General features: G+C 46.1%; 1 protein-coding gene across 1 annotated transcript in view; it reads left to right on the top strand.

The window, feature by feature from the left end:
* Nucleotides 1–16,397, top strand: part of LOC106595813 (NT-3 growth factor receptor) — a 141,157-nt gene that overhangs the window by 72,333 nt on the left and 52,427 nt on the right. The window contains exons 8-11 of the mRNA XM_045708728.1: nt 8,444–8,553; nt 8,951–9,152; nt 12,239–12,291; nt 13,591–13,693. Coding sequence (XP_045564684.1) covers nt 8,444–8,553; nt 8,951–9,152; nt 12,239–12,291; nt 13,591–13,693 — 468 coding nt within the window. The remainder of the gene's footprint in view (nt 1–8,443; nt 8,554–8,950; nt 9,153–12,238; nt 12,292–13,590; nt 13,694–16,397) is intronic.

Genomic DNA, 16,397 nt, shown 5'->3' with positions numbered 1-16,397 from the left:
TGACGTCGACCGCCGAACAAGGAGAGGGACCGACTTCGGCGGAAGTTGTGACAGGTCTGTGTATTCCGAGGGAAATATGTGTCTCTAATATGGTCATACATTTGGCAGGAGGTTAGGAAGTGCAGCTCAGTTTCCACCTCATTTTGTGGGCAGTGTTGCACATAGCCTGTCTTCTCTTGAGAGTCAGGTCTGCCTACGGCGGCCTTTCTCAATAGCAAGGCTATGCTCACTGAGTCTGTACATAGTCAAAGCTTTCCTTAAGTTTGGGTCAGTCACAGTGGTCAGGTATTCTGCCACTGTGTCCTCTCTGTTTAGGGTCAAATATCATTCTAGTTTGCTCTGATTTTTTGTTTATTACTTGGCACATTGGAAAAAATTATGTTTTCATTTTCTCATGATTTGGTTGTGTCTAATTGTGTTGCTGTCCTGGGGCTCTGTGGGGCCTGTTTGTGTTTGTGAACAGAGCCTCAGGACCAGCTTGCTTAGGGGACTCTTCTCCAGGTTCATCTCTCTGTAGGTGTTTTAGGTAGTACACAGAGGATATTTTTGTAGAATTCTGCATTCAGTTTATTTCTCTCTCTCTCTCTCTCTCTCTCTCTCTCTCTCTCTCTCTCTCTCTCTCTCTCTCTCTCTCTCTCTCTCTCTCTCTCTATTCAATTCGCTTTATTCAATTCGCTTTATTAATAAGCCAAAGCTTATTTTGGATATGTACAAAATAAAAATGAGAATCAAAATTGTCAACTCGACAACAGTAACAACAATAACCAAGGGTCAAAATAACCAACACATTGAACAATAACAATAATCATACAGTAGAGGACATGTGCAGGTTTATTGGTCTGTCAGACACTGTCCCTCAACTTATGGCAGGCAGCAATGTAGTGCGCTGCCAACCCACAGCTCTCTGCGTCCTCCCCCAACAGGACGGGTAGCCTATCCTCATCAGAGAGGTCTTTGAAACCTTGAATAAGGGTTTATATTTGGGGAAATGACACTCTCTAATTGTTTTATATTTTTGACATTTTGTCAGGAAATGCAGCTCCGTCTCAGGTTCTGCTGTTGTGCAGTGGTTGCACAGCCTTTCCTCTACAGGGAGCCAGGTTTTCCTGTGTCTACCCTTCTCAATGGCAAGGCTGTGCTCACTGAGCCTGTACTTTGTCAAGGTTTTTCTAAGGTTTTGATCAGTAACCATGGTCAAATATTTAGCCACGGTGTACTGTCGATTTAGGGCCAGATAGCACTGCATTTTGCTTTGTGTTTGTGCTTGTGTTTCCCAATAAACAATGTAGTTTTGTTTTGACTGTGTTGTAATTTGGTTTATTCTGATTGATTGGATGTTCTGGTCCTGAGGTTTCAGTGTGTTAGTAGTCAAGGTTTGTGAACTCAGCCCCAGGACCAGCTGGATGAGGGTCCTGAGGCTTCACTGTGTTAGTAGAACAGGTTAGTGAACTCAGCCCCAGGACCAGCTGGATGAGGGTCCTGAGGCTTCAGTGTGTTAGTAGAACAGGTTTGTGAACTCAGCCCCAGGACCAGCTGGATGAGGGTCCTGAGGCTTCAGTGGGTTAGTAGTCAAGGTTTGTGAACTCAGCCCCAGGACCAGCTGGATGAGGGTCCTGAGGCTTCAGTGTGTTAGTAGAACAGGTTAGTGAACTCAGCCCCAGGACCAGCTGGATGAGGGTTCTGAGGCTTCAGTGGTTTAGTAGAACAGGTTTGTGAACTCAGCCCCAGGACCAGCTGGATGAGGGTCCTGAGGCTTCAGTGTGTTAGTAGAACAGGTTTGTGAACTCAGCCCCAGGACCAGCTGGATGAGGGTCCTGAGGCTTCAGTGTGTTAGTAGAACAGGTTTGTGAACTCAGCCCCGGGACCAGCTGGATGAAGGTCCTGAGGCTTCAGTGTGTTAGTAGAACAGGTTAGTGAACTCAGCCCCAGGACCAGCTGGATGAGGGTCCTGAGGCTTCACTGTGTTAGTAGAACAGGTTAGTGAACTCAGCCCCAGGACCAGCTGGATGAGGGTCCTGAGGCTTCAGTGTGTTAGTAGAACAGGTTTGTGAACTCAGCCCCAGGACCAGCTGGATGAGGGTCCTGAGGCTTCAGTGGGTTAGTAGTCAAGGTTTGTGAACTCAGCCCCAGGACCAGCTGGATGAGGGTCCTGAGGCTTCAGTGTGTTAGTAGAACAGGTTAGTGAACTCAGCCCCAGGACCAGCTGGATGAGGGTTCTGAGGCTTCAGTGGTTTAGTAGAACAGGTTTGTGAACTCAGCCCCAGGACCAGCTGGATGAGGGTCCTGAGGCTTCAGTGTGTTAGTAGAACAGGTTTGTGAACTCAGCCCCGGGACCAGCTGGATGAAGGTCCTGAGGCTTCAGTGTGTTAGTAGAACAGGTTAGTGAACTCAGCCCCAGGACCAGCTGGATGAGGGTCCTGAGGCTTCAGTGTGTTAGTAGAACAGGTTAGTGAACTCAGTCCCAGGACCAGCTGGATGAGGGTCCTGAGGTTTCAGTGTGTTAGTAGAACAGGTTAGTGAACTCAGCCCCAGGACCAGCTGGATGAGGGTCCTGAGGCTTCAGTGTGTTAGTAGAACAGGTTAGTGAACTCAGCCCCAGGACCAGCTGGATGAGGGTCCTGAGGTTTCAGTGTGTTAGTAGAACAGGTTAGTGAACTCAGCCCCAGGACCAGCTGGATGAGGGTCCTGAGGCTTCAGTGTGTTAGTAGAACAGGTTAGTGAACTCAGCCCCAGGACCAGCTGGATGAGGGTCCTGAGGCTTCAGTGTGTTAGTAGAACAGGTTTGTGAACTCAGCCCCAGGACCAGCTGACGAAATCGTCCCACCTACTCAACAGCCAGTGGAATCCCGTGGCGCGTTATTCAAATACCTTAGAAATGCTATTACTTCAATTTCTCAAACATATGACTATTTTACACCATTTTAAAGATAAGACTCTCGTTAATCTAACCACACTGTCCGATTTCAAAAAGGCTTTACAACGAAAGCAAAACATTCGATTATGTCAGCAGAGTACCCAGCCAGAAATAATCAGACACCCATTTTTCAAGCTAGCATATAATGTCACATAAACCCAAACCACAGCTAAATGCAGCACTAACCTTTGATGATCTTCATCAGATGACAACCCTAGGACATTATGTTATACAATACATGCATGTTTTGTTCAATCAAGTTCATATTTATATCAAAAACCAGCTTTTTACATTAGCATGTGACTAGCATGTGACTAGCATTCCCACCGAACACTGCCGGTGAATTTACTAAATTACTCACGATAAACGTTCACAAAAAACATAACAATTATTTTAAGAATTATAGATACAGAACTCCTCTATGCACTCGATATGTCCGATTTTAAAATAGCTTTTCGGTGAAAGCATATTTTGCAATATTCTCAGTAGATAGCCTGGCATCACAGGGCTAGCTATTTAGACACCCAGCAAGTTTAGCACTCACCAAAGTCAGATTTACTATAAGAAAAATGTTATTACCTTTGCTGTTCTTCGTCAGAATGCACTCCCAGGACTTCTACTTCAATAACAAATGTTGGTTTGGTCCCAAATAATCCATTGTTATATCCAAATAGCGGCGTTTTGTTCGTGCGTTCAAGACACTATCCGAAAGGGTAAATAAGGGTGACGAGCATGGCGCATTTCGTGACAAAAAAATTCAAAATATTCCATTACTGTACTTCGAAGCATGTCAACCGCTGTTTAAAATCAATTTTTATGCCATTTTTCTCGTAAAATAGCGATAATATTCCGACCGGGAAACCCTGTTTACGTTCAAAGACAGAGAAAATAAAAACATGGCGTCGCCTCGTGCACACGCCTCAGTCTCATTGTCCTCTGATCGACCACTTACCAAATGCGCTAATGTTTTTCAGCCAGGGGCTGCAAAGACATCATTCAGCTTTTTGCCACCTTCTGAGAGCCTATGGGAGCCGTAGGAAGTGTCACGTTACAGCAGAGATCCTCAGTTTTCAATAAAGAGAATGTAGAAGCCCAAGAAATGGTCAGACAGGCCACTTCCTGTAAGGAATCTTCTCAGGTTTTTGCCTGCCATATGAGTTCTGTTATACTCACAGACACCAAACAGTTTTAGAAACTTTAGGGTGTTTTCTATCCAAAGCCAATAATTATATGCATATTCTAGTTTCTGGGCAGTAGTAATAACCAGATTAAATCGGGTACGTTTTTTATCCGGCCGTGCAAATACTGCCCCCTACCCTAGAGAGGATAACTACGAGAGGGCTAAGGTTTGAGTGTAGACCAGCTTACCTCCATAACTACGAGAGGGCTAAGGTTTGAGTGTAGGCCAGCTTACCTCCATAACTACGAGAGGGCTAAGGTTTGAGTGTAGGCCAGCTTACCTCCATAACTACGAGAGGGCTAAGGTTTGAAAGGAGACCAGCTTACCTCCATAACTACGAGAGAGATAAGGTTTGAGTGTAGACCAGCTTATCTCCATAACTACGAGAGAGATAAGGTTTGAGTGTAGACCAGCTTACCTCCATAACTACGAGAGAGATAAGGTTTGAGTGTAGACCAGCTTACCTCCATAACTACGAGAGGGCTAAGGTTTGAGTGTAGACCAGCTTACCTCCATAACTACGAGAGGGCTAAGGTTTGAGTGTAGACCAGCTTATCTCCATAACTACGAGAGAGATAAGGTTTGAGTGTAGACCAGCTTACCTCCATAACCACGAGAGGGCTAAGGTTTGAGTGTAGACCAGCTTACCTCCATAACCACGAGAGGGCTAAGGTTTGAGTGTAGACCAGCTTACCTCCATAACCACAGGAGGGATAAGGTTGCAGACCATGCATTTCTCTTGTTGAACTTTTAACCATACCACGTGGTTAAACTCTTAGACTATCGATACCGACAGAATAAGAACAAATCTTTGATACTAATTACCAGTCTGCATCTAGGAATTCGGTATTCTATAATGACATTGCTGAATGTCACTCTGAACTATCCATTCTAACCATGGCAGAGAGAGAGAGAGAGAGAGGGCGGACAAACTCTTCAACAGAAACAAACTTTCCAACAGAAATCCCGACGACACACTGGGCGTAAATATATATATTGATTGCAATTATTCCCGAATGAGTGAGCGTTCATGTGCAAAGAATTAGCATATCAATTGTTATAATTATCAACTCTGTAGTGTCTTCTCAGCCTCCCCCACTCCACTTTTGTCCACCAAGCCGTCATGCCGGTTTAGCCCACTAGGGCACATTCCTCTACCATTTCTTTGTAACGATATCTACTGTTTTGTATGCCTTTCTGTGATTACTTAGTTAGTAAATAAATGATTTAAGACAATTGATGTATGGATGATTCATAGTGAAGACTGGGTTCGTGCAGATAACCAACAATTTACGACGTTTGGAATGAGACTAACGTGAGGAAAAGAAAAATTAATTAATTCGAAGACTAATTGATCAGATATTAAAATATCTGAAGAGTTATATTAGGAAAATTATAACTTTGTAATCTGAATATTTTCCATGGTGCCCCGACTTCCTAGTTAATTACATTTACATGATTAATCAGGTTAATCGCGTAATAATAATTACAGAGAGTTATTTGATAAAAATAAGTCTTCAGTTTTAATGATGCCAAAGACACGACACTACTGTATGTAGGGAATAGGGTAAGGGGCCCTGGTCAAAAGTAGTGCACTATATAGGGAATAGAATGAGGGGCCCTGGTCAAAGGTAGTGTACTATATAGGGAATAAAATGAGGTGCCCTGGTCAAAAGTAGTGCACTATATAGGGAATAGAATGAGGAGCCCTGGTCAAAAGTAGTGCACTATATAGGGAATAGAATAAGGGGCCCTGGTCAAAAGTAGTGCACTATATAGGGAATAGAATGAGGAGCCCTGGTCAAAAGTAGTGCACTATATAGGGAATAGAATAAGGGGCCCTGGTCAAAAGTAGTGCACTATATAGGGAATAGAATGAGGGGCCCTGGTCTAAAGTAGTGCACTATATAGGGAATAGGGTGAGGGGCCCTGGTCTAAAGTAGTGCACTATATAGGGAATAGGGTGAGGGGCCCTGGTCAAAAGTAGTGCACTATATAGGGAATAGAATGAGGAGCCCTGGTCTAAAGTAGTGCACTATATAGGGAATAGAATAAGGGGCCCTGGTCAAAAGTAGTGCACTATATAGGGAATAGGGTGAGGGGCCCTGGTCTAAAGTAGTGCACTATATAGGGAATAGAATAAGGGGCCCTGGTCAAAAGTAGTGCACTATATAGGGAATAGAATGAGGAGCCCTGGTCAAAAGTAGTGCACTATATAGGGAATAGGGTGAGGGGCCCTGGTCTAAAGTAGTGCACTATATAGGGAATAGAATGAGGAGCCCTGGTCTAAAGTAGTGCACTATATAGGGAATAGAATGAGGGGCCCTGGTCTAAAGTAGTGCACTATATAGGGAATAGAATAAGGGGCCCTGGTCTAAAGTAGTGCACTATATAGGGAATAGAATAAGGGGCCCTGGTCAAAAGTAGTGCACTATATAGGGAATAGAATGAGGGGCCCTGGTCTAAAGTAGTGCACTATATAGGGAATAGAATGAGGGGCCCTGGTCTAAAGTAGTGCACTATATAGGGAATAGAATGAGGGGCCCTGGTCTAAAGTAGTGCACTATATAGGGAATAGAATGAGGGGCCCTGGTCTAAAGTAGTGCACTATATAGGGAATAGAATAAGGGGCCCTGGTCTAAAGTAGTGCACTATATAGGGAATAGAATGAGGGGCCCTGGTCTAAAGTAGTGCACTATATAGGGAATAGAATAAGGGGCCCTGGTCTAAAGTAGTGCACTATATAGGGAATAGGGTGAGGGGCCCTGGTCTAAAGTAGTGCACTATATAGGGAATAGGGTGAGGGGCCCTGGTCTAAAGTAGTGCACTATATAGGGAATAGAATGAGGGGCCCTGGTCTAAAGTAGTGCACTATATAGGGAATAGGGTGAGGGGCCCTGGTCTAAAGTAGTGCACTATATAGGGAATAGAATGAGGGGCCCTGGTCTAAAGTAGTGCACTATATAGGGAATAGAATGAGGGGCCCTGGTCTAAAGTAGTGCACTATATAGGGAATAGAATAAGGGGCCCTGGTCTAAAGTAGTGCACTATATAGGGAATAGGGTGAGGGGCCCTGGTCTAAAGTAGTGCACTATATAGGGAATAGGGTGAGGGGCCCTGGTCTAAAGTAGTGCACTATATAGGGAATAGAATGAGGGGCCCTGGTCTAAAGTAGTGCACTATATAGGGAATAGAATGAGGAGCCCTGGTCTAAAGTAGTGCACTATATAGGGAATAGAATGAGGGGCCCTGGTCTAAAGTAGTGCACTATATAGGGAATAGAATGAGGAGCCCTGGTCTAAAGTAGTGCACTATATAGGGAATAGAATGAGGGGCCCTGGTCTAAAGTAGTGCACTATATAGGGAATAGAATGAGGGGCCCTGGTCTAAAGTAGTGCACTATATAGGGAATAGAATAAGGGGCCCTGGTCTAAAGTAGTGCACTATATAGGGAATAGAATGAGGGGCCCTGGTCTAAAGTAGTGCACTATATAGGGAATAGAATGAGGGGCCCTGGTCTAAAGTAGTGCACTATATAGGGAATAGAATGAGGGGCCCTGGTCTAAAGTAGTGCACTATATAGGGAATAGAATAAGGGGCCCTGGTCCTTTGTTTCTGGGAGGGCTGCCATTTTACTGCTGATTCAGAGAAATACTGTCATGGAAATGTGGAACAAACTGGATAATAGTTTTAATATCAGTGTTTAATTATATCAGTGTTTAATCATATCAGTGTTGAATCATATCAGTGTTTAATCATATCAGTGTTTAATCATTAATGTTTAATCATTTCAGTGTTTAATCATTTCAGTGTTTAATCATTAATGTTTAATCATATCAGTGGTTTAATCATTAATGTTTAATTATATCAGTGTTTAATCATATCAGTGTTTAAATCATATCAGTGTTTAATCATATCAGTGTTTAATCATATCAGTGTTTAATCATATCAGTGTTTAATTATATCAGTGTTTAATCATTAATGTTTAATCATATCAGTGTTTAAATCATATCAGTGTTTAATCATTAATGTTTAATCATATCAGTGTTTAATCATATCAGTGTTTAATCATATCAGTGTTTAATCATTAATGTTTAATCATATCAGTGTTTAAATCATATCAGTGTTTAATTATATCAGTGTTTAAATCATATCAGTGTTTAATCATATCAGTGTTTAAATCATATCAGTGTTTAATTATATCAGTGTTTAAATCATATCAGTGTTTAATCATTAATGTTTTGCGTTGTGAAATCTAGCTTGTACAATTGATAGGCCAACCATGAATTAAATTTAGAAGACACCATTGTGTGTCAAAATCCTCACAGTTTCCTCTTCTCCCCTTACAGTTCCACCAGTCATCCTGAAACTGTCCGAGCCTGAACGGCGCCATGACACCTGCATAGAGTTCACAGTGAGAGGCTATCCCTACCCGACGCTGCGATGGTACCACAAACAGGTGTGATTTTTATTCCTTTTTATTCATGTCTGATATGTAAAGCAGCGTTTACATATCCTGTTCTTGGAGACCCCAAGAGGTGCAGGTTTTAGTTTATTACCCGTAGGACTACACAGCTGAAATACAGCTGAAACACAGCTGAAATACAGCTGAAACACAGCTGAAATACAGCTGAAAAACAGCTGATATTCAGCTGAAACACAGCTGAAATACAGCTGAAATAATCAACGGCTTGATGATGAGTTAGTTATTTCAATCAGACGACTAACGCCGGGGCATAAACCAAAACAGCCTCTTGAGGTCCCCCAGGACCACTAATGTAAAGAGTCTGGGTCTTCTGAAAAGGTAAAAAAAACGGAAAAAAGGAAACTGTTTTCTAATAATTATTTGTAAACAGAGAGAGATCCTGCAGAGTGAATACATCAGAACAGAGATGGATTTCTACCAGGATTATCTGGAGGGATGTTTGACTTTTATCAACCCAACACACTACGATAATGGAAACTACACGCTGGAGGCCTCCAACTCACTGGGGACCGTCACCAAGACCGTCTACGGACACTTCCTCACGGCACCGCCCTTTGACCCTGACCCTGACGGTAACCATAACATTTTCTTAGACAGGGGACAGCGTACAACAAAAACTATAGGTCTCAGAACAGTGAGAAATGATGCATTGCAGCAGATTTAGCTATAAAAGCTCATTTGGATTATTCATATCACTCAGAGCTTCTCTAGTGGTAGAAGATAGTCAAGTCCCTGACCTGTCACGGCTGTTCGAATGATCGGATCAAAATGCAGCGTCGGTTTCGTTCCACATATTTATTAAACGTGAAACTGAATGCATTACACTTAAATACTTGAAAAACACAAAAACAACAAACCGTGACGCAGAGAGGAAAACACGCTACTCAAAAGATAATAACCCACAAAACACCAGTGACGCAAACGTCAACTTAAATATGATCTCCAATTAGAGACAACGACGACCAGCTGCCTCTAATTGGAGGTCATGCCAAACAACAACCAACCTAGAGATACAAAAAACTAGAAACTAAACATAGAAATACAAAAACGGACAAACACCCCCCCCCCTGTCACGCCCTGACCTACTCTACCATAGAAAATAACAACATACTACGGTCTGGACGTGACGGTACCCCTACGAATCGGTGGCATATTAGCAGGATAAACGTAAGCAGAATATTCCTCTTATCACTCATTCATTCATTTCCCATGACCTCTTTTTCCATCTATACTACGGTAAGTGTTTTGACTTACTAGTGTTTATTATATTATATTATTCATGTTAGTTCTGTGTTGTGCGGTTAAGGAGCGCTGCTCGGTTTTGAGCCAGCTTGTGATGGAGACTCAGGGAAACCAGGAAGCGGGTGCAGTTGGTGAGTTTTATAATAATAAGGAACGTGGAGAGACACAAAACAAGAGATGGATCTGGACATAGAGAACTGAACCGATACTGCCTGATGACTGAGGCTACAGAGATTAAAGGGGAGTAATCACCATGGGGATGAAGTCCAGGTGGGTGTAATGAGGGTTGCCAGGTCAGATCCAATACTGCCTGATGACTGAGGCTACAGAGATTAAAGGGGAGTAATCACCATGGGGATGAAGTCCAGGTGGGTGTAATGAGGGTTGCCAGGTCAGATCCAATACTGCCTGATGACTGAGGCTACAGAGATTAAAGGGGAGTAATCACCATGGGGATGAAGTCCAGGTGGGTGTAATGAGGGTTGCCAGGTGGGTATAATGAGGGTTGCCAGGTGGTGTAATTAGGGTTACCAGGTGTGTGTTATGAGGGTTGCCAGGTGGGAGTAATGAGGGTTGCCAGGTGGGTGTAATGAGGGTTACCAGGTGGGTGTAATGAGGGTTACCAGGTGTGTGTTATGAGGGTTGCCAGGTAAGAGTAATGAGGGTTGCCAGGTGGGTGTAATGAGGGTTACCGGGTGGGTGTAATGAGGGTTGCCAGGTGAGTGTAATGAGGGTTGCCAGGTGGGTGTTATGAGGGTTGCCAGGTGGTTTAATGAGGGTTACCAGGTGGGTGTAATGAGGGTTGCCAGGTGGGTGTAATAAGGGTTGCCAGGTGGGTGAAATGAGGGTTGCCAGGTGGTTTAATGAGGGTTACCAGGTGGGTGTAATGAGGGTTACCGGGTGGGTGTAATGAGGGTTGCCAGGTGGTTTAATGAGGGTTACCAGGTGGGTGTAATGAGGGTTGCCAGGTGGGTGTAATAAGGGTTGCCAGGTGGGTGTAATGAGGGTTGCCAGGTAGGTGTAATGAGGGTTGCCAGGTGGTGTAATGAGGGTTGCCAGGTGGTGTAATGAGGGTTGCCAGGTATTATAATAATGAGGGTTACCAGGTGGGTGTAATGAGGGTTGCCAGGTGGGTGTAATGAGGGTTGGAGGGAGGGAGGGAGGAATGAAGGGAGGGAGGGATGAAGGGAGGGAGGGAGAAGGGAGGGAGGGATGAAGGGAGGGATGAAAGGAGGGAGGGAGAAGGGAGGGAGGGATGAAGGGAGGGATGAAAGGAGGGAGGGAGAAGGGAGGGATGAAGGGAGGGAGGGAGAAGGGAGGGATGAAGGGATGAAGGGAGGGAGGGATGAAGGGAGGGAGGGATGAAGGGAGGGATGAAGGGAGGGAGGGATGAAGGGAGGGAGGGATGAAGGGAGGGAGGGATGAAGGGAGGGATGAAGGGATGAAGGGAGGGAGGGCTGGGCTGCTTATCGTTATTACAGGGCTGAGAAAAAAGGACTGCTAATTTAACACACACACACACAGACAGACAGACACCCAGACACACAGACACACAGACAGACAGACAGACAGACAGACAGACAGACAGACAGACAGACACCCACCCAGACACACAGACACACAGACACCCAGGCACACAGACACCCAGACACATAGACACACAGACAGACCCACAGACACCCAGACACCCAGACACACAGACACACAGACACACAGACACACAGACAGACACACAGACACCCAGACAGACAGACACACAGACACCCAGACAGACAGACACCCAGACAGACAGACACACAGACAGACACACAGACACACAGACACCCAGACACACAGACACACAGACATCCCCAATTCCTCTCTGATCTCCAGCCTCCGCTCATCCCCCAGACTCTATCCCCCAACAACCAGCAGAGAATCCATTTCATGGTTGTGTGAGTCTCTCTCTGTGTGTGTGTGTGTGTGTGTGTGTGTGTGTGTGTGTGTGTGTGTGTGTGTGTGTGTGTGTGTGTGTGTGTGTGTGTGTGTGTGTGTGTGTGTGTGTGTGTGTGTGTGTGTGTGTGTGTGTGTGAGTCGGTGTGTATGTGGTCAAAGCAAAGGCCCAGTGGGCTCTGGTCCAAGCTAGTGCACTACAAGGCAAGGGCAAAGTGGGCTCTGGTACAAGCTAGTGCACTACAAGGCAAGGGCAAAGTGGGCTCTGGTCCAAGCTAGTGCACTACAAGGCAAGGGTCCATTGGGCTCTGGTCCAACCTAGTGCACTACAAGGCAAGGGCCCAGTGGGCTCTGGTCCAAGCTAGTGCACTACAAGGCAAGGGCCCAGTGGGCTCTGGTCCAACATAGTGCTCTAGGGAATATGGTGCCATTTGGTAATGAGTTGTGTTCTCCAGTCCTCTTACTGTCTCTGTCTGTATTCCAGGTAGCACGATGCCGTCAGACAACGCCAACAGGCCAGAAGAGGAGACGTTTGGGGTGAGTTCATAATGACATAGGGTCTGTCTCAAATGGCACACTATTTCCCACATAGTGCACTACTTTAGACCGCAGTCCATAGGGCTCTGTTCAAAAGCAGTGTAGTGTTTCCTGGTGTCCACAGTACTGGGGCTGGCTAACCTGTCTGTTTGTCTCTCAACCTGTCTGTCTGTCTGTCTGTCTCCTAACCTGTCTGCCTGTCTCCTAACCTGTCTGTCTGTCTCCAAACCTGTCTGCCTGTCTCCTAACCTGTCTGCCTGTCTCCTAACCTGTCTGTCTGTCTCCTAACCTGTCTGTCTGTCTGCCTGTCTCCTAACCTGTCTGTCTGTCTCCTAACCTGTCTGTCTGTCTCCAAACCTGTCTGCCTGTCTCCTAACCTGTCTGCCTGTCTCCTAACCTGTCTGTCTGTCTCCTAACCTGTCTGTCTGTCTGCCTGTCTCCTAACCTGTCTGCCTGTCTCCTAACCTGTCTGTCTGTCTCCAAACCTGTCTGCCTGTCTCCTAACCTGTCTGCCTGTCTCCTAACCTGTCTGTCTGTCTCCTAACCTGTCTCTCTGTCTGCCTGTCTCCTAACCTGTCTGCCTGTCTCCTAACCTGTCTGCCTGTCTCCTAACCTGTCTGTCTGTCTCCTAACCTGTCTGCCTGTCTCCTAACCTGTCTGTCTGTCTCCTAACCTGTCTGTCTGTCTGCCTGTCTCCTAACCTGTCTGTCTGTCTCCTAACCTGTCTGTCTGTCTCCTAACCTGTCTGCCTGTCTCCTAACCTGTCTGCCTGTCTCCTAACCTGTCTGTCTGTCTCCTAACCTGTCTGCCTGTCTCCTAACCTGTCTGTCTGTCTCCTAACCTGTCTGTCTGTCTGCCTGTCTCCTAACCTGTCTGCCTGTCTCCTAACCTGTCTGCCTGTCTCCTAACCTGTCTGTCTGTCTCCTAACCTGTCTGCCTGTCTCCTAACCTGTCTGTCTGTCTCCAAACCTGTCTGCCTGTCTCCTAACCTGTCTGTCTGTCTCCTAACCTGTCTGCCTGTCTCCTAACCTGTCTGTCTGTCTCCTAACCTGTCTGTCTGTCTGCCTGTCTCCTAACCTGTCTGTCTGTCTCCTAACCTGTCTGTCTGTCTGCCTGTCTCCTAACCTGTCTGTCTGTCTCCTAACCTGTCTGTCTGTCTCCTAACCTGTCTGTCTGTCTGCCTGTCTCCTAACCTGTCTGCCTGTCTCCTAACCTGTCTGTCTGTCTCCTAACCTGTCTGTCTGTCTGCCTGTCTCCTAACCTGTCTGTCTGTCTCCTAACCTGTCTGTCTGTCTCCAGGTGTGGATAGCTGTAGGACTGGCTGGTTTCACCAGTGTTCTCCTCATCGTCCTCTTCATTCTCATCAACAAATATGGCCGACGCAACAAGTTTGGATTGAAGGGTAAGTCATAGTACACTACATGACCAAAAGTATGTGGACACCTGCTCTTCCAACATCTCAATCCATAAATCATGGGCATTAATAAGCCACAAGAGCATTAGTGATGTTGGGCGATTAGGCCCTGGCTCACAGTCGGTGTCCCAATTCATCCCCAAAGGAGTTTGATAGGGTTGAGGTCAGGGCTCTGTGCAGGCCAGTCAAGTTCTTCCACACTGATCCCATTTATGTATGGACCTCGCTTTGTGCACAGGGGCATTGTCATGCTGAAACATGGGGTCGTAGCGGCCATGTTGGTGTGTGTTCTGTAGAGGAATGGGGTGTATGGGGTCGTAGCGGCCATGTTGGTGTGTGTTCTGTAGAGGAATGGGGTGTATGGGGTCGTAGCGGCCATGTTGGTGTGTGTTCTGTACAGGAATGGGGTGTATGGGGTCGTAGCGGCCATGTTGGTGTGTGTTCTGTAGAGGAATGGGGTGTATGGGGTCGTAGTTGAACGTTGCTTTGCATCCTATGATGGGTTCAGTGTTCATATCTCTGTTATTACTGGGCTACGCCACCCAAACGGCCCCCTAGTCCCTATATAGTACACTACTTTAGACCAGGGACCATAGGGTCTATATAGGGGCCATACAGTACACTACTTTAGACCAGGGACCATAGGGTCTATGTAGGGGATAGGGGCCGTTCAGTACACTACTTTAGACGAGGGACCATAGAGTCTATGTAGGAGATAGGGGGCCATTTAGTACACTACTTTAGACCAGGGACCATAGGGTCTATGTAGGGGATAGGGGGCCATTCAGTACACTACTTTAGACCAGGGACCATAGGGTCTATGTAGGGGATAGGGGGCCATTCAGTACACTACTTTAGACCAGGGACCATAGGGTCTATGTAGGGGATAGGGGGCCATCCAGTACACTACTTTAGACCAGGGACCATAGGGTCTATGTAGGAGATAGGGGGCCATTCAGTACACTACTTTAGACCAGGGACCATAGGGTCTATATAGGGGCCATTCAGTACACTACTTTAGACCAGGGACCATAGGGTCTATGTAGTGGAAAGGGGGCCATTCAGTACACTACTTTAGACCAGGGACCATAGGGTCTATGTAGGGGATAGGGGGCCATTCAGTACACTACTTTAGACCAGGGACCATAGGGTCTATGTAGGGGATAGGGGGCCATCCAGTACACTACTTTAGACCAGGGACCATAGGGTCTATGTAGGGGCCATTCAGTACACTACTTTAGACCAGGGACCATAGGGGATAGTAGGGGATAGGGGGCCATTCAGTACACTACTTTAGACCAGGGACCATAGGGTCTATGTAGGGGATAGGGGGCCATTCAGTACACTACTTTAGACCAGGGACCATAGAGTCTATATAGGGGCCATTCAGTACACTACTTTAGACCAGGGACCATAGGGTCTATGTAGGGGCCATTCAGTACACTACTTTAGACCAGGGACCATAGGGTCTATATAGGGGCCATTCAGTACACTACTTTAGACCAGGGACCATAGGGTCTATGTAGGGGCCATTCAGTACACTACTTTAGACCAGGGACCATAGGGTCTATGTAGGGGATAGGGGGGCATTCAGTACACTACTTTAGACCAGGGACCATAGGATCTATGTAGGGGCCATTCAGTACACTACTTTAGACCAGGGACCATTGGGTCTATGTAGGGGCCATTCAGTACACTACTTTAGACCAGGGACCATAGAGTCTATGTAGGGGCCATACAGTACACTACTTTAGACCAGGGACCATAGGGTCTATGTAGGGGATAGGGGGCCATTCAGTACACTACTTTAGACCAGGGACCATAGGGTATATGTAGGGGATAGGGGGCCATTCAGTACACTACTTTAGACCAGGGACCATAGAGTCTATGTAGGGGCCATTCAGTACACTACTTTAGACCAGGGACCATAGGGTCTATGTAGGGGATAGGGGGCCATTCAGTACACTACTTTAGACCAGGGACCATAGGATCTATATAGGGGCCATTCAGTACACTACTTTAGACCAGGGACCATAGGGTCTATGTAGGGGATAGGGGGCCATTCAGTACACTACTTTAGACCAGGGACCATAGGATCTATGTACGGGCCATTCAGTACACTACTTTAGACCAGGGACCATAGGGTCTATGTAGGGGCCATTCAGTACACTACTTTAGACCAGGGACCATAGGATCTATATAGGGGCCATACAGTACACTACTTTAGACCAGGGACCATAGGGTCTATGTAGGGGATAGGGGGCCATTCAGTACACTACTTTAGACCAGGGACCATAGGGTTTATGTAGGGAATAGGGGGCCATTTAGTACACTACTTTAGACCAGGGACCATAGGGTCTATATAGGGGGCCATTCAGTACACTACTTTAGACCAGGGACCATAGGGTCTATGTAGGGGCCATTCAGTACACTACTTTAGACCAGGGACCATAGGGTCTATGTAGGGGCCATTCAGTACACTACTTTAGACCAGGGACCATAGGATCTATATAGGGGATAGGGGGCCATTCAGTACACTACTTTAGACCAGGGACCATAGGGTTTATGTAGGGGCCATTCAGTACACTACTTTAGACCAGGGACCATAGGGTCTATGTAGGGGCCATTCAGTACACTACTTTAGACCAGGGACCATAGGGGATAGTAGGGGATAGGGGGCCATTCAGTACAC

The sequence above is a fragment of the Salmo salar genome, chromosome ssa26 (genome assembly GCF_905237065.1).
Source record: "Salmo salar chromosome ssa26, Ssal_v3.1, whole genome shotgun sequence".
Classification (NCBI taxonomy): domain Eukaryota; kingdom Metazoa; phylum Chordata; class Actinopteri; order Salmoniformes; family Salmonidae; genus Salmo; species Salmo salar.
The sequence above is the reverse complement of the archived record's forward strand: the minus strand, read 5'-3'. Positions and strand labels throughout refer to the sequence as shown.